The sequence below is a fragment of the Embiotoca jacksoni genome, unplaced genomic scaffold (assembly GCF_022577435.1).
Source record: "Embiotoca jacksoni isolate LCO1_2020_lvr unplaced genomic scaffold, fEmbJac1.0.p SCAF_8, whole genome shotgun sequence".
In the NCBI taxonomy this organism is placed as follows: domain Eukaryota; kingdom Metazoa; phylum Chordata; class Actinopteri; family Embiotocidae; genus Embiotoca; species Embiotoca jacksoni.
In genome coordinates, this window is record NW_027185436.1 from 9,772,538 (window position 1) to 9,797,523 (window position 24,986).

At 38.2% G+C, this 24,986-nt stretch overlaps 1 protein-coding gene across 3 annotated transcripts in view; it reads right to left on the reverse strand.

Annotated features, from left to right (window-relative positions):
- Positions 1–24,986, reverse strand: part of grid2 (glutamate receptor, ionotropic, delta 2) — a 473,172-nt gene that overhangs the window by 144,038 nt on the left and 304,148 nt on the right. For all 3 annotated transcript variants that reach the window (XM_069178067.1, XM_069178068.1, XM_069178069.1), the window contains exons 5-6: positions 12,927–12,980; positions 4,958–5,131 (exon numbers count right to left, since the gene is read on the reverse strand). In XM_069178067.1, coding sequence (XP_069034168.1) covers positions 4,958–5,131; positions 12,927–12,980 — 228 coding nt within the window. The remainder of the gene's footprint in view (positions 1–4,957; positions 5,132–12,926; positions 12,981–24,986) is intronic.

A 24,986-nucleotide genomic window follows, 5' to 3' on the forward strand; every position in this document is an offset into this window, starting at 1 on the left:
TATTTTATCATTTGTATATTTCTGAGCCAATTAATGAGGGTCATTCTGCATCTTTGCCATGAAAACACACATTTATTGTGCCTTCATTCTGTTTCAGATCAAAAGTTCCTTTGATTGGATGAATCTATGTTGTGAATTTTATCAATATCTCCTGTGTGAATAAGGAGAGTACTGGCACTAATTTATGTCCTACTTCACACACTGCTCCCAAAATTCTAACTGCATATCATCAAACACTGTTTTATTAGATGTGGCTCTTTGGGAATATCCTGTTACTGAAGAATAAATGTAAGAAAAACATGTTTTAAAAAGAAGAGGTAGCCAGTTGAATTTATTTCCAGGCCACCAGGTGCATACAATACAATATGATGTGTAGTATACTTTGTGTCTGAGCACTGTTTTACTTGTTCAGTCTAATACTCCCCTTCAAACACAATATTTGAAAATATAAAAGAGGGAACCAAGTGAAACAGAACCATCTTAAAATGATATGAGCACTGATAAGATGACAAAATATACGTTGTTCCTTGTTGTGTAATAAATAGTTTACTGACAGTCAGGACAAAAGAAAATGTCAAGTTTATTTTACATCCAACTTTTTTATTTCTTTTGAAGCATATTTGCTTTAACAGTTTTGTCTTAAGTCTTTCATTTGCTGTCTTTGTCCAATCTGTTCCTCTGTCATTGTGCCTTTTTCTCTGAAAATTAAAGTGAAGATCTACTGCTCCATGGGGAGCTTGGGATCAGCACTCCAAGCGAGCATTATACGTAAGTGTGTGTCTGTGTGTGTGTGTGTGTGTGTGTGTGTGTGTGTGTGTGTGTGTGTGTGTGTGTGTGTGTGTGTGTGTGTGTGTGTGTGTGTGAGAGAGAGAGAGAGAGAGAGAGAGAGAGAGAGCTTGTGTGGTCAGCCTGAGTTGATGTGCTTCAGTGCAGTGTGAAATTGGGCTTCTGGGCCACTCTCTGACCGCTGAGCGGATCTCTCTCTCTCTCTCTCGCCTTCTTTTTCTCCCATCCCTTATTTCCTCTTTCTCTCTCCGATTCAACCACTCACCCATCCATCCCACGCACATATACACATACACACAGGTCATCAAAAATGAACATGCGTACAGCCTGTTTCAACTGTGCATGCACAGTGGTTTGGGAGCTCACTCTCTTTGTCACACACAGAAAAACAGATTGCCCTTGACTGAAATGACTTACACTCACATGCACGCGCATACAGTACATAAACACGTGCAAACCCTCAACCTTCCACAGGAGAATGAACACATCTGACTGGCCTCTACCCAACAAATAATGAATACGTTGAAAGGGCTTCATTCCCAATAATAGATTTTTACACTTGAGAAAAACTTGATTCATATTAGGACACAGGAGGCATGTGTTATTACAGACATTATTCAAAGCTTGAGGTCTATATTATCTTTTGGAAATTCATCATGTCATATTATATAATTTTACTATATACTGTATATATATACAAACAAATACTGAAATGTACAAGGTCTAGCCACACATTCTGTCTTATGCCTGTTCACTGATTACAGTGAGCGGAAGTTCTAGAACCTGAAAGGGAAATATACACGTAAACATTAAGGCCACATTTCTGTTTTCACTGTATTTCCAACATTCATCAAATGTGTTCCTCCAGGGTCTTTTGAATCCACATAAATCAACAGCACATTAATTCAATTTCATATGTTTGTCTTGACACATAAATAAGACTGTGCTTCCTTTTCTCTGCTCTATTTGATGGAAGCTTGATGATTCACGTATACACAAAAAGAGGTAATAATTGCATCCATATTGCCACCCTGGGGGAAATATAAAAAAAAAAATAAAAAAAATAAAGAAGAAAAACACTAAGTAAAGGAAACGTGAAAATGGAAAAATAAACCCTCACTGTGTTTTCAAGGACCATAAAATAAAATTAATTTTGAGGTCAGAAGAATGTGGGCTGTTTTTTTCCCCCAATATGATTCATGTTTCAGGTAAAATGTCTTACAGACACATGCAGTGACCGTGTCAAATCATCAAGCCTGGTAAATTAACGTAATGGGAAGCTTTTGAACCGGCAGACATGTTGAAATGTTAAGAGGAATAAAAGACCCAGTGCCAGAGCAGCTTTTAATCACACCAGTAGTGTGCGAAAGTTCTTTTTTTAATTTATCATTACTTTAAATCAAATATACAACATTGTTTAAATAAAATGCAAAGGGAATTTGAGGGCATTACAGAATACTTGTTCATGCACACTATAGAACTCTGTGTACCTCACAATGCATGATGATACCTCACTCTGCTTTTCTATGACTGTATGTATCAAAGTTTAATGCTTGTTAGTTTGTTTTTAGGTTTTATTTTATTTACAATGGAGGTCAAGTAACTTGGAGTTGTACACAATGAACACTCAGTGGCCACATCACACCTGTACATTTTGCAATTCAGTGCTCAGAGTTTATATTTTCCATTTTTGGAGACATCGTCAGAAATGTGTCTACTCAGGGATTAGCTCATTACTGAGTTGAAATTGGTAATGTACTAGATTGCAGTCATTTCAAAATGTATTCGAGCTCTTTCACTTTTTGCACTCATTCTTGTGTTGTAGATTAAATTTAGAATGGACATGTTTGCCATTTACCCATCAATCTACACTCAATAACAAACTGGAACGAGGTAAACTCATGTTTTTTTTTGCAAATCTATATAAAATCAAAAACTTGAGTTTCTCTTTTGCAAAAGTAGTCAGACCCTTTATTAGGTATTTGCAGAGACCCCTTTGGCCAAAGTTCAAGCCTTGATTCTTCTTGGGTTAGTCTTTACAGGCTTTGCACACATGCATTTGGGTATATCCCATTCTTCCTGGCAGATCCTGTCAAGCTGTGTCAGATTTGATGATAAGGGTCTGTGAACTGCCATCTTCAGCTTCATCCACAGATATTATATGGTGTTTATGTATGGGCTATAGCTGGGCCACTCAAGAACAGTAGAATACTTGTCCTGAAGCCATTGCAGCTGTCATGCATGTTGATATGCTGTTGAGCAGGTTTTCTATACCTATGTATTTTTCAGCTTTCATCCTCCCTTTAGTTCTGATCAGTCTCCCTGTCCATGTCACTGACAGGCATTTTTTTTTATAATGGCCTGAGTCCTTTAAATTCCATTTGGCAAACTCCACGCAGGCTGTCATATGCCTTTTACTCAAGAATCACCCTTCTCTGTTGAGCCCAATGAAAGCCTAATTAATGAAGTGCTGCTGAGATGGTTTTCCTTCTGGCAGGTTCCCATATCACTGCAGTCCTCTGAAAGTATGTAGAATGACTGCTGGGTGCTTGGTGCCCTCCATGCCCAAATCCCTTCTTGGTCAGCTACTCAAATTGGCTCTAGGGCCAACTGTATGAGGAGTCCTGGTGGTTACAAACTTCTATTTCACAATTATATGTCAGGGAAACACTCAGACCCTTAAAACTAGTTTTATACTGTTGCCTGATTTATGCTTCACCACAGTTTTATCACAGAGTTAAACAGAATTCCTTGGGTTTCATGAGGTGGTTTTTGTCCTGAGATACAGAGTGAATTGCAGAAACACACAGCTGTGTGCCTTTCCAAACTATATCCAATTAATATAAGTTGCCACAGGTGGACTGAAGTCAAGTTCTTAACACATTTCAATAATAGTTGAAGGAAACTTGATGCAACTTACCACAATTAATATTTTCAGATTTCCATTTCAGATTTTTGATATTTTTACTTTGTCAATATGGGTTATTGGGTGTAGGCCAGTGTATAGTATTTACTGTGGCACTTATAATTTTGTCCTCCCAGTTTATATACTGTACATGAGGGGAGCAGAATATAAAAAAAGCCTTTAAAACAATGCAGGTTAGTACAAAAAAAATGTGACCACAAAGTTACAACATATGGTTAAATAAAAATTGCTTTGACAGAAAAAAACATTTTAATTGCATTTTGTTGCACAGGTGTACCCATTAAAGAGGTGGGTGATCATTTTTTTTGTATCTACATGAAGTCACTGATACTGATTAACTGTTTTGTAGAACAGTTTCTTACTGGGGGTCAAAGTTTACCATTAATGCAGACAGCCATCAATTGATCATATTCTCAGTGGACGTCCATCTCAGTCTCAAAAAAGTACCTACAGTAAATTCAGGATGTTTTGATTGGACTTATATTTATTTCCTTTTTCTGACCCCCAATCGGGTTAATTAAAGTGCAAAGGGACAAAATATCAAAGACCAAGAATCCCCTCTCAGCTCTCCACAGTGGCTTTGGCTATTTGGCTGGCACTGATGTTCCTGACTAAAGCTTTTTGGTGAAAAGTGAGCAGCTTTTCAACTCAGTTTTTCTTTGTATAGTAAACTTCAACAACAAACATTATTATACAATTTTTCAAGCTAAAATTTAAAGCTAAAGATAAGAATACACATATTTATGAATGAGTTATTTATAACATCGATCATCTATTGATTTTTGTTGTTGTTTCTATAACATTACACAATGTTCTAAATACTCCTCAAGTCAAACACTCCTTTCACAACTTCCTAATGGGTATAATGACTGTTCCTTAATTCCCTTTGATTTTGTCATTTGTTTTGACAAAAATTCGACTGTTTTCATTTATGTTTCTTCCTTAATTATTACGTAAAAAAAGAAAGAAAAGTAAATACACTTATTTACGTGTCAAGACAAATGTTCTTTTATTAGCTGCAACACACACACACACACACACACACACACACACACACACACACACACACACACACACACACACACACACACACACACACACACACACACACACACACACACAATGGTTAGTAGCAGGCCGCTACCGAATCAAACACTTGAGCAAGTTTTCACCATAATACCAGTATTCCTCCTGGAATTGAAAGTTGTTGACATGCCTTCTGGACAAATTACCAAACCAACTCACCTCCAGCTGCTGAGCTTTAGGGTTCTTGAGGTCACAGAGGGAAGTGTTAATCCTATGGTTGTGTTTAACGCAGCGCTGAGTTGTGTTCTGGGGCATCGGGAACATCTGGCGCACCAACGTCAGCCGACCGATCGACTTCATAACTAAATCCTGTAAGTCGTAGTCTGTGATCTCCTGAGAGGGTGTAAAGAAGGAAGCAAGGGTGGTAGGGAGGTGAACAAATGGGGGTTCGGGAAAGGATAGGGGGGAACAGAAACAATATTAATTATTCCATTGTGTCATTTAATGTTCCCTACGGCCAACAAGAAAAGAAAAAAAAAAGAACAGTATGCTCGCCCACAAACAATCAACAAACTAAAAGAAAACTTGTACTACTCAATAAAAGTCAAACATTTTTGCAATTCATAAAAACATTAAAGATATATTGTAAGTAGTTTAGGGCTTGTTTTATGTGCTTTAGGTTTCCCCTTATGACCACACTAAGCAGTGAAAAGCTGTCTACATCATACACAAATAAGTTATTAGATGTGAAAGGCACACGTCAGCATATGAAAGGAGGGAGAGAGGAGGGTCAAAAAAACTTGTTTGTGTGTCTGAGTGTGTGCATATGTTTATTGTGTACGCACGTGTGTTTGTCTGTACTCTGCATGTCCTTGCAAAACCTTGGGGGAAGAATCATTGCTAATTTTAGCCCTAGGACACAATCTCTCCCTCCCGCTCTCCATCCATGGATCTCCATCCAACCTCTGTGCAAGAGGGTCATGTGTTGACGAGATGAGAACTGACGTTTATCGTCCCTGGTGGAGGTAACGCTGCCACCAACCGGGACAGCCTCTGCCTTCTTTGTATATGTGTGCAGTGATTGTCTGTGCTTGTGTGTGCTTGGGCGTGTCTTGAGTGTGTATGCCAGTTTGTGTGTAAATCTGTGTGTATGTGTTTTCATGAGATTGTCTCTAAGCCTTCCGATCATGCAAAACCCTTTTGATTCTCTCTCATTTGCACATGGCAGCCTGCTTGGCAGGATGGAAAGGACTCTGCCTGCAGACCATGCACATACATAAACAAGCCATCACACACTCTCCATATTAGTGAGAGGTAATATTATAGGTACCACACCTCATTGACTAATCTCAATGTATTTTAATTGAATGTAATTAATGTTCATTAAGACCTGCGAGTCCTCATGGGATGTGATTAATGGTGATTAGAGGTACTTTTATACGGGCTGTATTGGTATTGCCGACGTCATCTGTACTAATTAGGCTGATATATGGCCCTTGCCCTATATCCACAAATATCTATTTGTTTCTGAAATCAAATTGCTGCTGTAGCTGATGCACATTAATAGCTGATTTCAAAGTTCCCACCTCAACACTTTTTTTTCTTTCTCTGCTGTCATATTTGATTTGATTTTGCAGTAAGTGAACTGAGAGCTTGGGATCTAGAATTGATTTAAATTATTAATACAAGTTAAAAACAGAATAAAAGGATATTTTTGGCTTGAAGAAGCATTGAAATAATTTAACATGTTCAGCCTTGCATGAACACCCTTTGCTCTGATATATCTACTTTATAAACAGTACAAATAAGAAATCTATTAGTTGGCTTTTGGGGCTAAAACGTGGCAAAAATGCCAAACAGTTGCTTCCATAAAACCCCGGAAGGGGACTGAATTATAAAGCCAACAAAAAGGATGCAGGACAGAAAGAAAATGCTGAAAATTGCTAAAAAAAAAAAAAAGGCATTTGCGGGCGAAAATAGAATTAAGATTCACAGTGGGCAGTCAAGGGCATGCAAAGAAAGATCAGCAGGCACAAATTATCTAGAGGGCTCCACTCAAAGGATCAAACAAATATAGAAACACCAATGCACAGGCACATAAAACATATTCAAAGACAAAAACAAACTTAACAGCTGAAGATCATTTTGTGGTTCGCGCTTTACAAAAACATTTGTCCCTCTTCCTTTGTCATGTTGTCTTTGCCTCTTTGTATCCCCCTGTAGACAAACTAACAGGATATCACCCAGTGTGACTTTCAATGCCCTAAACATTTTTGGCCTTTTAACAGCTAAGACGTAATAAATGTGACACATACGCTCACACACACACACACACACACACACACACACACACACACACACACACACACACACACACACACACACACACACACACACACACACACACACACACATTGACACAAAGAAATACACTGAGGAGTCTTAGGAAAAGAAACGGCTGCAGAGTTGACATTCACCTCACATTATGAAATCTCTCTTGATCATAGAGTTTCATTTCATTTCATTTCTGTCATACCTTCACTCAGGTCATTTGCTGTTAACCTTCTGTGGGCTTTGTCAATCAAAATAGTGTGAGTGAGCCTTCTGAAATCTCTGTTAAGATAAAGTTTGGTAATTTGATTTATAAAAATGAAATCACTAGTCATTTTATTGGCTTTTCAACGCAACCATGACATACATACTGCTGATTACCTGATCAACAGCTTGGGAAAATCAGTAATCAAACAATCCTTTACTAAGTGACATTTTTGCCAAGTTTCTAATTCCCTATTCAATACAACAGCATTTGAAAAAAGGTAGGATTATTGTTTTTATTCATTCTTCTCAGTTAAATTTCCTTCTCCAAACTGAACTTTCAGTTACAGTCATTTAGACCTGAAGATGGTTGAGTTGGCCTCAACATATGCTCCAAGTCCAACCTGAACCCAGAACGTTTGGGTAAATTGTAACAACCAGAGTGCCTTGCAGCTCATATATCTGGACTGAATTATGAGTTGTTTACTCTATAAACTTGAAGTTCTGGTCCGCAGGCATAGCCCATCAACATCAACCCATCACCTCTCCTTCCCTTCTTTCCCAAAGAGGACCAAATCCTCGTCTTTAGTACTTTACTTGAAGATGAGAGTGAAAAGCAAAAACACATCCCTCATTCGCAACTCTTCTTGGCACTTTTTCTTGATCTCTCTACTTTGTCCTCTGCTCTTTCTCCCCTCAACCCCTCCCTCTGCCTCCCCTGGAGACATCCAAATCCCTCCTTTTCTCTTCTCATCTGTAGATGAGGGGGGGAAAGCTGCTTTTATTTATTCTTTGACGATTTCTGCTCCTCCCCCCAACCTCCCTGTTCACCTCTTCTCTATGAAAACAGCAAATCTGCCTGTTTTGCTCTGATTTAAAAGTTCAAAGTTTTGAAAAACAAAACAAAACAAATCCTGAACAAAAGCACATCCATCTTCATTTCTCTTGCCCTCATCTTTCCTCTCCACCACCTTCAACGAATTCCCACAACAGTCCGTACATTTCTCCTCGCCACCCTTTCATCTCAGAAAAAAAGAAAAAGGCCATGACAGGCAGAGAGGCTCGGATGATGGGAGTTATAAAGACAGCGATAATACCCACACTTGTGGTCATAAAGTGCACGTTGATGTGACGACAGGTTGTAGGCAAGCGTGTCCCAAAACAGAAAAAAAAATACCAACACTTCACTTAAATCGATGCACTCATTTCCTAATATTGGTTCAAAGTGGTACTCAGAGGATCTCACAATGTACCATGGTCTACAGGACTATAGCAGTCGAGCTCTTGGCAGTATTAAAACAACAGGCTGGTGTTTTGGACAACATTAAGTAGAGACATGAAGAACTTCAAGTTGATTATTCATACCAAATACTACACAGATGGTTCATGCAAAAGTCTGCTCCTGTTGATCAACTATTAAATTGCAAATTTGTAAAAATATGTTTCATTCAGACAGAGACTCAAATCAATATGTCTCTTCTGAATAATTAGAGACACCAGATTTAGCCTATTGACTACTTATAATAGGCTTCACGCTAATACACTCTCAAATGTTTGGTTTGCCATCTAATTGTAACTAATTGTATTAGTTCCTCCAAATCATCTGACCTCTTAAGTTGTTATGGCCCACTTTGCTCAAATAGCAATATAAAGATGCAGTCACTTTGTATCTTCAATTTGTTTCAAAGAACAATAAATGACATCAACCCCTGCACAATTTGTCCAGTGGGTTTTGATCGGCTTCATTAGCCAAATGTCTGTAAAGTGTTTTTAAACTGTACAACACTATATAATCCGTCAATTATATTCAAAGCATGACAATCCCAATTTTTCCATTTACGTGGCTTTCATATGACAGGGTGCAAAGTCATTTTGAGAATCCAAATGACAGAGAAAGCCATATCATCCAATCTAATCATGGTGCATTTGTTCACTTGAGAAACAAAAAGGCAAAACAAATTAATGGACAGAAAGAGAAAAATGGGTGAACAACAACAGGGAAGATCATAACAGAAAATGTGAGCTCATGTAGAGATTCAGAGGAGTAAGGTCAATAGTGGAGTTGTCCTCCAAATTTAAGAGAAAGACTGAGAGAAATAAGAAGCCATGAGCATCCCTTATCATTTTTTTGTCCTCATACTCGTCATCCTCTCATCCTGAGAAGAGAGAAGGAGATGGCTAAAGGAAGGATGATCAATTATGAACTGTGAACTCGCCCTCAGTGGGGCTGTCTGACTGTTGGCTGTAGATAAAGCAGAGTTATGACAACCATACACTACCCCCTCATCCATAAAAATCCATAGGGAAGGAGTGCACTTTCATACATCGGAATATTCATTCTCCGAAGAAGCAGTACTGGAGGACATTACTTATGACAAAATATTATAACCGCTCATCTATTTTAAACACTCTGCTTGAGGACTTCACGTAGCCAATGGAATATTGTGTCTAAATCAGAATAATCTGTGACTAAATTTGAGTCTTGCTCTTTAAAAGTTATGCATAAAGCTTTTAGATAAATTATTTGAAGCCATTTATGATTTTTTAGTACGGTTAAGAGCAAGGGAGAGAGACAGAAAGGTTAGAAAAGGAGGCCCATAAAGCTGTGCTTCTTTGTGAATGCTTTAACTGTCTTACAATAACCATACATTTGTTATCTAACTGGTTTTATTTCTATACTATCCCCCACGTAAAGTGACACATAATACTGAGTAGTTAAAAATGAGTTCCTCATTACTTCATGATTATCTGACCATTACCTTCCCTTTTTCTCATACAAAACTAACAAGTATATGAGGAATTAAGTAGTTTCTTATCAACACACCAGGGAAAGTACAAAACGAGCAACTAATGATGAAGACATTTGTAATGAACTAGTGTTAATGAGCTGGCACCACTTCTGTTTTACAGATATTTATGAATTAACTGTTACCTAATGATTCATTAATAATAGTATCTACCAGTGTGTTCTCCAGTGACTCACTGCATAGTCCTTGACACAGGGTTATTCAGGGACTACTCATTAACAGTTCATTAATTATCAGATCATTCCTCATTGGTGCCTCACTTGCTCCTCTTTAACTATTCACAATTTCATGTACTGTATTGTTAAGTGTTACAGAGGATTTTGTAGTAAATTGAGTGCTGTGGTATCTGGACACTAACAGGATTGTCAAAACTCTAAGAAGCCACCATAGCCTGTGAACAGATAGCACAACTCAATCCAGCGTCTTCACACCACACTCATTTGTTCGATTTATTTGATATGTTTTCTAAATAACTAATATATATAACAAAATATTGAATAATTTGGGTTTTGAGTGTAAGATGGCTGAGAACATTTCAGACCGAAAGGACATGTGTAAAGAGACATAGTTGATTTCACTTAATAGCATTACAAACACACCTAATATGTCCACTCTCAGCTTCTGCATAAGAGTGGTGAGTCAAGTGGCTGAAGTGAGCCTTTGTCAAGCATGTTCTGCAAGTGATGGTAGCTTTTAGCCAAAGGAAAGGTTGCAAAAAAAAAATCAGAAATGAAAAAAAACCCAACACAAAACAAACTGACCTCCACTTTTGGTTTGATTTTCTGTCTGTGGCTGGAGTGTTTTCCTAATACATATATAAAGGTTTCTTTGTATATCCAGCTATGGAAAACACATTTCAGTTACTAAAACACGAACAACTGAGGGAGTATTGGCCTGCCAGAATGCATTTCACCACTGATTCCTCCAAAGCAGCAGGTAGAAATCATTACAGGCAACATGCTGTTAGACATACACACAGGCCGCAGAATGACATGTTAAGCCTTCTCGGAAGTTAAGCAAAGAAGTAGGTTGCAAACAGGAAGCCTCTGGAGTGTTATACAGATCGTATATTAGATGTTACATTAGCCTTGCACGCATTCAATCAGTGATAGACTACTTTGTAGGCTAGTTGACTGCCACACAAACTCTACAAAGACATTCTGTCAGGAAAGTGTTTTTTGACATAAGTGAGTGGATAAGTCTCTGGTGTTAGATGTAAAATTTGTATTATGATATGCCATCTTTTTTTGTTAGCAGAGGTGGTACAGTTAAGTGGCATAATGCTCCCTTTGTAAAGTCAATAACTCATACTAAGTGGTTGTTTTCAACAGATTTATCCACATTTTTACCTCTGATAAGTCCACCATCTTCATTAAAGTGCACGGATGAGGCTCATTCTGTTCCCTCACTCCCTAGAAGTGTTAGCATTTGAGAAAATGCAACAACAATACTGAGGAGTTGAGGTACTTAGGGAGGGGATTGTGACAATGTTACTGCAGTCTCTCATCCATCTCAAATATGAAGGAAACAATTCTAACCATCATATTGCAAGGCTGACATTCTCAAAGCAAAAATCTGAAAACATGATGTACTGTCCCTGCAGCATTAATGGATGCCATACATACTAATGTATGTTTCAACCATAAATACTTCCTTTTACATAACTGAGCCAGTAATAGGACTGCTGAGCCTTGTAGCATTTTGCAGAATTAATATAGTTACTGGCTATGACTTGAAAATGGAACAGAAAGAGAGAAAATGTAAAATTACAGTAGACTAAAGCTTCTGATTATCTTTTCTTGTTTGTCCCAAATTGGCTTGTACATTGTTTCGATAGTAAATGTTGTTCTTTGCTCTCACCCCATATATCCGTTTGTGTATATGGTTGGTGTGTGTGTGTGTGTGTGTGTGTGTGTGTGTGTGTGTGTGTGTGTGTGTGTGTGTGTGTGTGTGTGTGTGTGTGTGTGTGTGTGTGTGTGTGTGTGTGTGTGTGTGTGTGTGTGTGTGTGTGTGTGTGTGTGTGTGTGTGTGTGTGTGTGTGTGTAACGTGGACCCCCTGTTGGTGCCCTGCAACTTTACTGTAATGCCCAAGGCTACCAAGACACACTTGCATTAGCTATACACATCCAAACACACATGCTCACACACAAATGTAGCTGATCCTGCTGGTTTTGTAAAAGACACTTTTCATGAAGCAAGATCAAAGATGGATTCCTATTCAGAATTAATATGAAATTACAGCCCACATTAAATTTTAATTATGTTTCTCTTATGACCAGTAGTTACTCCGATCAGTGATCGTGAACATGGATGACAGAAATTCACGAGACAAAAAGTTTACAGTGCACTCTGAGGAGTAGGAGAGTGACTTTGTGGGCTGCCGGTGCTTTTCTTTACAACGTAATTCAAAAAGCCTAAAATATTTAAGTAGTATTACAGATTTTTAACTGAGGGCTATATTCTCATTAAAAGGTATTCTACCAAGGTCACTGTTGTCATCTCTGAAATTGTATTGTTTAAATAAATTGGCTTTAGCTTAAATAAGTGGTGAGACTAAAAAACCCTCATCTTTAATGCATTGTTCTGCCTGTGGTGCACTGCAGCCAGCGCTCACTAAAATAAATTGTCCTTGGTCGAGTTGTGTATGTTTTTGGATGAACTAATCTGAGAGAAAAGAGGTCAACAACTTTTGGATCTCTTCTGCCTTCTGTAAACATCCAAGACAATGAAGAGATGAGAAGGGTCCTGGATCTAAAGTCATAAATATTCCCGGGGTAATTGAAACAATAAGGTGAACAGAAGGCACACCCAGCCCAGGATCCATAAATCATTTCCATGGCACTCACCTCATTAATCAGGATCCAGTGACAATCGAAGGCCACCAGGTTGGTCTCCACCACCTGCAAAACAACAAAACACACCATCTCATTTAGGCTAAAGAAAAAACATTGGTAGGGTAGAAATAGATTGGCTTTAGATGTATGGCTGGTCAAAAGAAGGGAACTGAGTTAGAAGACACCTTTTCAGATATTCGTTTGGCTTGAATAAGGTTATTTATGATGTCTAAAGTGTGAATATGATGAAAAATAACATTATAGAAATGTGCAAGAAGCTTGGCATACGTGAGGTGAGGAAAACTTGTATCAAAGATGCTCAAGGTATCAGTCAGCAATCTTTTCAAACACATGCAAATATCGCAAAGCTTGCTTGTGTATGACACGATACACACAAGCACCAACGCAAACACTGACATCTCAACGTAAAAAAAAATTCTCAATTTTCACAGATTAGACAGAGTTCTGAGAGAACTTCACTCTCTTTCTCTTTGTCCGTGCTGGTGTCTCTGAAACACACTGCCTCAAAGTTATATGTTTTTCAGCAAAGGGGAGAAAAAAAAAAAAAAAAATCCATGAATTGTTAATGGTGCAGCTTAAAAATTTATATGTGTCAACTCTTTACCAGCAACTACACAATTGTTAAACACTGCAGCAAAGACCCTTTGAAGATATATGGATAGCAGAGAGAGCAATAGCACACAAGGAAAAATGATTTGGAACTCCAAATATACCGTACATTTGCACCTACTGTACACTTCTGTTATATTGTCATGTTTTTCTGTGTATAGCAGCAATTTTTGTCAGTGTCTTCTCAATCATTTTCTCTGACATTCAAAAGGATGACGTCTCTCTACTCAAGTTACTCTCATCTGCTCTTCACCTCACTATTCCCCCTCATGTCTCCTCTTTTTCCTGTGCTCAACATAAATGAAGCACACAGTATGAGAAAGGCTACTTCTGAATATCACACCACTCTCTGACACAGCAGATAGTTTTGTTTATCTATGTTTTTGCATTTGGTTTGGCTTACTTTACCCATTTTGGTTAAAAAAATATATAACTAAATGAGTGTAAAACCAGACCGAAGCTACATATTTTTAAGTCGAACATAATTTAAGGATCAGTGAAGGATGCATTTCTGAAGACTGAAAGGCTGGGTGCCATTAAAAACCTACACAAATAAATGTAGTGGATATAAAAAAAACTATGTTTCAGTGCTGTTCTCAGCATCCCTTTCTTCCTCCAAACCAAACAACAGTAATGTATTGTCCACTCGCTTTCTGTTATCTATCATCCATATCTCATCTATTTCTTTTCAATGCACATCACTCAATCTGTTTCATTCACTTTTGAACACAAGGCTCAGTCTTGTTACCTTGCTTTTGACTTTCTTCAGTCAAAAAGCACTTGCTTCTGCCTGTCACCTCTTTTGTCTCTCAATCCTACGCTTTAATTTTTGTTCTCTTCATTGCTCCTGCCTCCCCTTTCTTCCCATCATCTACAGCTTAAGCTGCTCACTCTGCGACTGCTCTTGCTCTTTTTCTTCACTTGTTTTACATCTGCCTCCCTTCTCTAATCCTGGTGTAAAAATACAGTCCCACTCATATATTATTACCTATAATTGTCTAGGTGAATATAGCAGTGTGGCATAAAGCACTTTTTAGCCGTAAACAAAAGGCAACAGCTGGAGAGGGTGACGGAGCATGGCTAATAGTGGTTTAATCTCCCACAGAGCCTCCATAAAACTTCATCATTATAACACAGACGGCGGCCGTAAAATGCTCTGTCTACAGAAAACATGGCTGCATGCAACGCAGACAAGAAGTAAGGCAGGAAGGACATGCAAAATACAATCTGTTCCTTAGTTTTATTTTTTTTGTCAGCATCTCTGCCCCCCTCTACTTCTACTGTAGGAGCTGACAAATAAATACTATGAATAACCAGTATATGCAGATATTCATCTTTTTTTGTCCTCTCGTGCTGTTTCTGTTTTCCATCTGTTGGCGCATTGCAAAAGCAGAAACAGAGGGAGGACGGGAAAACAGAGGTTTTGCAAGATATTCTGTTCTCTTTTTCTCTGCTTGTGTGTCTGTCTGTCTGACTGTCTTTTTCCATGTACCCTTCCCTTGGTGCGAATTAAGATTTTAGACAAGCCACATGGGATCATGGGTCAAATTCAGAGTTTTTAAACATGAAGCACTATCAAGTGACTTTTTATGCGTGAAAATGTAAAATTGAGTGTGTGGCTCTAAATTTGTGAATGCAATTGGGTGTGTAAGATAATGCAAATATGTATATGCCAATGCTGTTTGTTTGTACACAAACACCGGGTGTGTGCAAGTGTTTCCACTTCTCGCATTATGACCTCCCTCTGGCATCCATCTGGACAGATGTTTTAAGCTAATTACCGAAAGGGCAGCTTTGTAGCACCAGACATGACTCCTCAGGGGTTGGAACTGTTCAATATACTCTCTCTCTATCTCACACAAACACACAGACACACACACAAGCGTAAAACAGCAACCACAATTACTTACGCTGCTAAAATCCCAAACTGCCTTGTCTGAGGTCATGTGCCTGTGTATTTGTCCACATGCACAAACTAAAAAACTACCACAGCCTTGTTACTAACTAAATGTCAATTTAGGAGGTAGGTAGGAGTCACCTGGGCATCATTTCTTTAATGCTTCCAGAGAGAGAGAGAGAGAGATCCTTCTGACCTCTCTGACCAGCTCCACAAAAGCTTCATTTCTGCTTAAATCCTACTCTCTAAAGTCAGAAGATCACACAAAACACTAGCTTTGCAGTCTGGGACAAATCCAATCACCAACTGTCAATATAGTAAGCGGTTTCTCAAAGTCTGAAAGCAGACAGAGAGAACTAGGACGGATCTTGCTGTCGCAGATCATGCCACTGTACACATCGGTCTTGGCTGTGTTTTATCGAGTGGTCATGAGACAACCAAACACCACTTTGATCCTGCAATGACCTTCATCTACCTGTTGCTCCCGAGGGAGTCCGGCAAAGAGAAAATCATAGATCCTCGCACAAGGCTGCTGTAAGGTTGACATGGAATCTGTCAAGGTGCACTGTTTTCACCTAGGCCTGACAAAACAAGGGTAGACTTTGCTCAGCCGTTGCATGCTCACACACATAAATAAACACACACGTCACTCTTTAGACAAGAAGAAAACAATAATTCCTGAGTCTATTTGTTTGATTTTTCTACAGCAAAGCATAAATAATAATAATATACATAATACATATACATATAATATACAGTTGTATATTATGTTATGCATATGTGTTTCTGTGGGTGAGAGGTTAAGAAATATTAACGCAAAAACAGATATTGGCATAGTATGTTGTGGGGGATGCCTGAAGAGGGAGAGTGGGTGTTGCTATTGAATAAAGTGCTCTAAATTAAAAAAAATTGTTGTGTCATTTAATTTCATGCACTATTTGTGATCAAATCAAGCAAACAGCCTACAGCCCATCCTCCACACTCTGCATCTCAAAGCTTCACATTTACACATGCAAGCACAAGCTGTGAAAATATAAACACACGCACACACGCACACGCACGCACGCACGCACGCACGCACACACACACACACACACACACACACACACACACACACAAAGTAATACCAAGAAAAACACAAGGACATGCACAGATCCATTTGTACCACTGCATTCTCTCAGACCCCCACCAGTGTTTCATTATTTGTCCAGAGTCCACTACGTTGACTTGCTGTGCTACATGGTCATGTATGTATTGACACGCTCACAAAAAAATAAAAAAAATACCATGCTATTAGCTTGGTCCATCCAAGTCTGCTTTTGGATCACTATAATCATTTTGCATGTCTGTGTCCTCACATGTGCGTGTGAGGAAAAAGTGTCTTTGTGTGAGACTGAGGTGGGGGAGCATGATTACTGTTATCATCTCAAACCCTTCATTCCACCCGAATACTGAAAGATGGAAAGACAAATATACAGGGAAACAAGAGCATCAGAGAGATGGGACGGAAGTAGGCACGGATGACAGAAACGGGTGGAGAGGAAACGCCGATAATAGAAAAGAAAAAAAACACGACTGTGGACTCCACAACCATAACCAATGTTATGACGTCATTCCTCATGTGATTTCCTATTGATGATATTTCCTATTGACTTATTCTCTTTTTGCCTGCCCATCAATTGTACTGCTGAAAAAAAGAGAAGGCTTATTTAATCAAATAACGTTTTTTTTTACTCAACATGGTGGGAATCAGAGCCAGGATTCAAGAAATTGAATCAGAATTTATGAAATTTAATTTTACACAACATATTATTCACTGCCTTGTATTCATGAGAAAGCTTTCCGATTCAATTATTAGCTTAGACAGTAGTCTATCCACCTCGTCCCCACTTTCTGTTTCTGACCATGAGCGCTGTTGGGCTATTATCAGTCCTTCTGTGCCACTTTCATTCTCTTAATGAGTTCATATGATTCAGTTTTACATGTTCCCTCTCCCTTTTTTTCTATCTGTGAGCCATGTAACCTCGCCTGGACCTTCTTCTTTTATTCGCTGGCTCTTTCTTTGCTAACCAGACACACTTTCCCTCCATGTTGAACTTGCATGTCTCGGTTACAAACCACATTAAAACTGCTCCCATACAAAATAAGGAGAGGAGTTTACCCTCTCATCTTCTCACTTCATTTTTATTCAAGCCATCTCTCCCATTCATTCTCCCTCTCTCACACCCTCTTTGTTCATGAATTGAGCATTTAGCGCATACTAACTGAGGCAGTTTCTCCCCGACATATCATAACTACTGCATGTCACCGCCTCACTCATGCTACTCCCACAGTGTAGCTTATGCATATTTGATTGTGTGTGTCTTGATGTCAGGTATGTGTGTGCATACTTGTGTGTTGAAAAGAGATGATGGCAAGCACAGGGTGGTGCATTATGACATTGCTTTGCTCTAAAGATTTCCATACTTGGCAGGGGAGCACTGAGCCCAGACTGAAGACATGCAAAGAGGCACTGACAAAAATACACAACATACATACATAAACAGGCACTCCGCTGGCATGCAGTCTGCTAGCACACTAGTTGCTAAGACTGATAATCTCAAGCCTCTTGTTTATTCTTCGTCTACAATGTCACATCAATAAACAAGTACAAATGTGTATCCCGCAACACATACGCCATCCTGACAACAGATTAGATGATACCTGCTTATCATGAAGAGGCATAAACTGACCCAGCATGCACATACTTCAGCCTCTTGGATATTACAGCCATGACTGAAGCAGTAAATTGTCAGATAGTGTCTTCAATAATCTTCTAATAATATTGTGTAGTGTGATTTATGTTGTTTGTGTGAATGATGTCCAGACACATGTAAGTGTATGTAATTTTTACACAAACCATGGAGTGAACACTCTCTCCACAGACTGTTGACTAACACACACAGCAAACACACACAGCCAAGAAAAAAAATGCTATACTGTTTAATTTTCCAGACATCTGAGTGTCTTGTCTGGAGGCTGTATTGATTACTTGTGTACTTTTGTTGTACTAGAACTCTTGTCTTAAAAAAATGCTAAAAAAAAAAAAAAAAAAAAAAAAAAAAAAAAATCAAAGGAAAATATAACAGGTTAGGGAATCTTAAATAGGATAAATAAATTTCATATTTCATAGTAGGGCCACTCAGGCATAGAGAGATTCATGGTAATGTAGAGTAATGGCATACATTTTGATGAAGGTGTTTTGCGATCAAGTTCGACAAATTACATATGGCTCACCAAGGCTCCATATAAAATATTAAGATAATGAAATGAGTCACCTTCTGGTGTGTCTTGTAGCTTCTCATGGCCATAAAATAAAAATCTCAAAGACTATTACACTATACAATCAAATTAAAAAGTCCCCTCCCTTGTGGATGACTTGTCCTCCAGGCAGAATTCTACTTTTCTAGTTTAATATACTTGCAGTGGAAAAACTGCATATTTGAACATTTTCTATTGTAAATCACAACTAAGTATTACGCATCTGAAATTTTCACATAAATATTGAAATTTGCGAACTCCGCACAGCACCATGATCGAGCAGGTGGAAGGTATAACCCTACTAAGTGTTACAAATTTCGTTATTTGATCAAAATCAGCACCTCAGTTACGCACCAACATGACCATACACCCGCTCACAGCGCACTGAAAACAAGTGTCTCACCCACAAAAACACAATCATTGTTCCCCAACTTCCCTACTTGCTGGATTTGTTCTCACTGCTACTTCTTTCAGTTCTCCAATAGTTTGTCACCAACTTTGGTGTGCGCTCTCTGCTCAAGTTTCAGGTGCATCAAACATCGCAGACCGGACCACTGCTCTTAAAAGCACGGGTAACTTGGGTGATCATTTTAATCAAGCAACGGCATTTTTAATGATATCTTCCTCCATGTCACGGTGCTGTGCATTGTTCACACACAACAGGAGCAGTCTCAGAACTTTTTTCACCCACCCTCGTGTACTGTAGCAGTACAGTTCAATACAATGGGACAGTATTCAATACACAGAGAGCAATTTAAGCAGTTCTTGGTCTCGGATTCACTGGACCATACTGTGACATGAGTCACATGGAGGCCTGCGATTCTTCCCAATAACTAATGACTCTAAATCACCACCATAACTGTCTGCTTAATTAGTCTGATCCCGCTGTGGTCACACACCACTGATCCACAAGGTCTATAAAAGTGTTGCTTGTATTTGTAGACAGAGAGGTACGTTAAAAAAAAAAAAAAGGAGAGAGACATGTTGAAGAATACATATGCATACGTATGCATGTGTGTGTTAATTAAAATGTTTTAGTTTTTTTTGCGATTGCTGACCAACGTAGTGTCTTTACAGATCCCATTTGACCCAATCTCTTACTCCCATTTGTCTGGCGCACACACCAACACCGAGCTGTCAAACTCAACAAAAGCCACCAAAACCCCATCTGGACAAGGTCTAGCTCTGCTCACCAGCCCACCACACAATCCATTGGCATTATTGATCAATCCCTTGCTTTCTGATGAAAACAAGAGGGGGGGAAAAGAGCAGGCAGCAGTCATTTACTTTTTTGTCCTTTCAGCAGACATTTCTCAGCAGTAAATTTCTCTCTCTTGCTCTCCCTATTTTCCCTCTTTCCCTTTTTGACACATTAAATAAAGCAACGACAGCAAAGGTCTTTAATATTGTGTGTTATAATGGCAAAGGGTAACAAGGCCAACATTCAGGACATCTATCATCGTCAAACTGCATGTGCTTGTGTGTGTCCATGTGCGTGCGCAGAAGCACACAAGACTTTGCGTGCGTGCGTGCGTGCGTGTGTGTGTGTGTGTGTTTGTGCACATGTCGGCCTTTCAGTTTATTGATCAGACCACAGATCTGAGCACTGCCAAATCCACAGAGAGAATGTATAACACCACGCACAACAAAAGCTTGTATGTACAACAGCACACATACTCCACAATCACCTCCAGCAAATATGACGATACGCAACCTGACATTTAGATATGGAAGGATCAATGGCTGGAACAAATAGAATAAGCTGTCTTCATGTGTCTTAGGTACACAGCTGTATGTGCACATGTGTATTTGTGTGTTAGTCTGTATGTGTGTTTATTCTTTATGTTGTTGTGTTCTTTAATTGATTGGGCCCCTCGACTTTGGAACGACCTACCTGAGGAGATAAGGCTTGCAGAATCATTAACTTCTTTTAAATCACTTCTTAAAACCCATTTTTATAGAATTGCTTTTAAGTGATGTCGTCCTTTTATGTCCTTTTATGCAGTTCTTTTGTTCCCCTGTTTTTGTTTGTTTATTTTATTCATTTATTTATTTGTTTGTTTGTTTTCTATTCCATTTGCTTGTTTTGGTTATTTGTTTGGTTTTGTTGGATTCATTACCTTTATCGTATGGTCTTTTTTTGCCTCCTGTTTTCTTAAATGTTTACCGATATTGATGTTATCGATGACTATGCTTTGCTTCTCTGTAGAGCACTTTGTAAACTTTGTTTTTAAAGGTGCTATATAAATAAAGTTATTATTATTATTATCATTATTATTATTATTATTATTACCAGCTACCTTTTCTAGAAGTAATAGGAAGGATAAAACGATTTTTCATTTCACACATTAGTATTCATGTCCACAACCCATATTAAATATCCACCCACCCGTCAAGACCCATGGCTAATACATTAATCTAGATTCAGTTCACAAGCTTTCTTTGTGCATATTATGTACCATTTGTAGGGGGCCTTGTTTGTAAACCGTTTAAAATGCTTTGCTACTATGGAATTTGCCTGTATTTTAAATAAAGGCATGCTAAATTGTCAGGGCAAAAAGCCTTTTAATGGCCAGTTTTCAAAGTAAAATAGAAAAAAAAATGTTGAGCAATATCACTACTAAGTGTCCCAAACAAAAACCAATACATTGACTGTAAGTGTCACTGAGTGGGTCACGGAAGTAAATGTTCAGTGGGATTCAACCGTGAACCATTAAGGTTCAGTCCATCCTTGAATGAATTTAAACAATTAACGGCTGGTTTGAAGGGCTCGAATAAGTTCATGCTAAACAAACCATAACCCCTTTATTTGAAAATAATCAATATGCAATGCATGTATGTACTACATCTCAAACCATGTACAGCTCCCCTTTGTGAATAGTTCTTAATAAATACTCCTCTTCATCAAAAAGACACACTGGGGTTACAAAAGTGAAATGTTTCATGGGACTCTGTACACTTTTCTTATGCATCCAAGAACAGGCCCATACCTCCAAGTGGAGCGTTTTACACATCCTGATGCCATGTCAATATAACTTTAAAAGTAAAATATAAAAACAGACAATCATATTTAGATTACAAGCTTTGTAATTGCAAGCTACAAGCTATTGGCCTCTTGTTTATGATAACTGCTGCAACACAAAAGAAAAAAACAAAAACAGCATTAGCTCAGTGGCCCAAATAAAGGAAGTCAGTGCAAAGATGAATAGGGCAAAAGAGAGTAGAGTGAACAGGTGAATTAAAAGATTAACCCATGTCCTGAAATGTCAGAACTCATATCAGCTGAAATTGCCAATGGCAAGGCCAGGCGAAAGGACTGAAAGGTTGGCTGTGTGTGTGATTGTGTGCGTGACAGTTTGAGGGACAGACAGATGAAGATGGATGAAAGACAGACAGGGAGGACAAATTATTGTATGTGCTTGTGTGTCTTTGACAAGTAGAATGAGAGTGTCTTTGCTGACCAAAAAAGCCATTGAAATGGTGACTATGAGCCAGGCCTGTTTCTCTTTGAGCCTCTATTTATCCCTCTAACTCTTTTCATCTGTCTGTCTGCAGCCAGTTCAACCAACCATCTTCTCCCTGACTGAACTATATGAAATGTACATCATAGGTTAACTGTTCATGACACGAGATATAGGTTTATCTTCACAGGTGTCAATCATACACAAAACCACACATATAGTGAACATGAACCCAGGGAAATAAGCAGTGCAAGCACTGGAGTATAGACTTACACGTGGACACAGACAGTTTTAACAAACTTTCATATTTTTTGTTAACAAAACAGTCAGACAAAGCAGAATCAGATCATTTACAGAAGGCAAAGTCTGCCTGCCCCCTTTGGGAAATGTTTAAACCATAAAACCAACCACAGGAAATCAATTATTATTATTTGAATTAACAAGGATGCACTTATACAGCTATTGATTTGTATGGAAGTCATGTTTAAAAAATATCTATAGAAAAAGTGGAATATATCAGCTGAAAATGCTGAAAACAACAACAACAACAAAACATGCAAAGCACTCTGCAAGATTCTGTTTTCTTTCAGTATTCACTATCCTGTTCATTGATTACATGTTATTTCTTAAACAATAAATCCCACTTTTATGTTAGTAAAGAAGTCTACTGTTGTCAATATAGCTGGGACATTGGGCCACTTGTGCACATTATCTGTAGCTTCTATTTAACAGTGCAGATGATGATTCATAATCTTTGCTAATGTGAATGCATAAGTTATCATTTCACAGTATTGCCTCGGGGTCTGTTGAAAATTCAACCAGGCAACACTCGGGTTGGCCTACAAGTATTAACATACATGTGTTTTTTTGCATATGGGGTCATATTCTTACACAGACTGAATTAGTAAGCAGGGATGGTGTAACAACCTTACAACATAAGTTTAAGCAGGTACCAACTGGGAAGAGAGAATGAGGTCATATTAGTGTCACAGAATGATGAGTTGGTGTTTGAGTGAGCAACGAAGGGAATAACCAGCTGTATATGGTGGAGAGTAGCAGCTGTTATGGTCCTCAATTACACATCTGATCTGGCCTCCAGGGGCTGAAGCATATGCTAAAGTTATCAGCCGGAGGAGATGACCCCACCATGCACTTATGTTTTACAGGTAACTCTGGGGGCTAAATGATGTATGTAATTTCAAATAATTTTAATTAAGATTTTGTTTTTTTTCTTAGTTTGAAATGGAAACATGTGTTTACATTACTGTGTCATTAAACCATGTGAAAGGTCTGATGCTCTTAGCTGTGAAATTGATGTACTAATTGCATATTTCAAACACTTTTAAATGAATTAACCCTTGAAAAGTTATTCTGTTGTGACAGTTTTGATTCTTCTGAGATAAATGACATGTTCTTGCTTTAATCAGAGTTAACAACCTCTATGGCCTCATTCTTTATTTTACTGAAAAGCTAACTTTTAACGTTAAATTAACCTTTCCAAACGAAAAAAAAACAAACTATTTAACTTTGCACTGCATTCTTTTTTCAAAATTGAGGCATCAGGAAACGAGATGTATCATACTGAATTATATTATATACCATAATATTCCATTATAATGTAAAATTAATACAAATCAAATACTTAGAATCCCTAATGACCTTGTGTTGATTTATTGGGTTTCCACACTAAAAAGTCGCAGGCCTTGCATGAGGTGAATAGTAACAACTTACATCTACTCCTTTATATGTGCATGAGTGACTTTTTTACAGTTGTTTTTGGAGTGGTTTTGATGACACTTTTCACCGTTGAGTCTTTGTATCAGAAATACAAAAAAAATAGTTAGGAAATCAGGTTTTCTGCGAAATCAGGTTGAACAGGTAATCAGAGTGCATGCATTGGTAACAACTTACACCTACTACTTTATATGTGCATGAGTGACTTTTTTACAGTTGTTTTTCGAATGGTCCATGACCCCAAATTATCATATGGATTAAGAGCTTTCAATGAGCTTTCTTTAAATAACCTATCCTATCTGCTCAATGCAGAGCTGTACTGCTGTAAACTGTCTATTAAACCAGGGAGGCTTTCAAACATACCTCTCTTTGAGGCCTAACATCTATTTAAATATTGAATTATTTTTTAGAAAAAACACCACAACACTGATCAGAAATTTAGTGAATTACATCATAACAACTTTTGAAGTTGACGTTTCTTAAATGGGATTCAAATGCTGCAATCTGGCTATGGCTCAATCTTGGCAAAAATCTTATCAAGGAATCCATTTTAGCCTTTATTGTAAACCTAATGAGTACAGCAGGCCTGTTTAGACAAACTAAAAGATCTCATTAGTAAATTCAATTACACAGTTAATTTACAAAGACACACCTCCCACCATGCTCTTGCTGAGAGCATGTGGGATGTTTCATAAATAAGTTATTATTCACAAAATACCTTCTGCAAAAATTGAAGCCATGGGGCACTGTGCCCTGTAACCAAAAGAAAGATAATAGATCAAATGACCATGAAGACAGATTAAATATTCTTCTTTCTCAATGATCAAATAATTGTATTCCTCTATTTCCTTCTGGGCTTGTAGAAGGGAGACTATGTGACCCTGAGCCTGACCCGATTAGGGATGAGAGAGAAGGAGATAAACATGGAGGTCTGCAAGTGAGCAGCCATGTATTCAAGTGTATTACTTGTTTGCTTTGCATCTGAGAAAAACATCCTCCAGTAAATTTAGAAGAGCAAAATTTATAGTGCTATTAATGCTGAGAAACTAC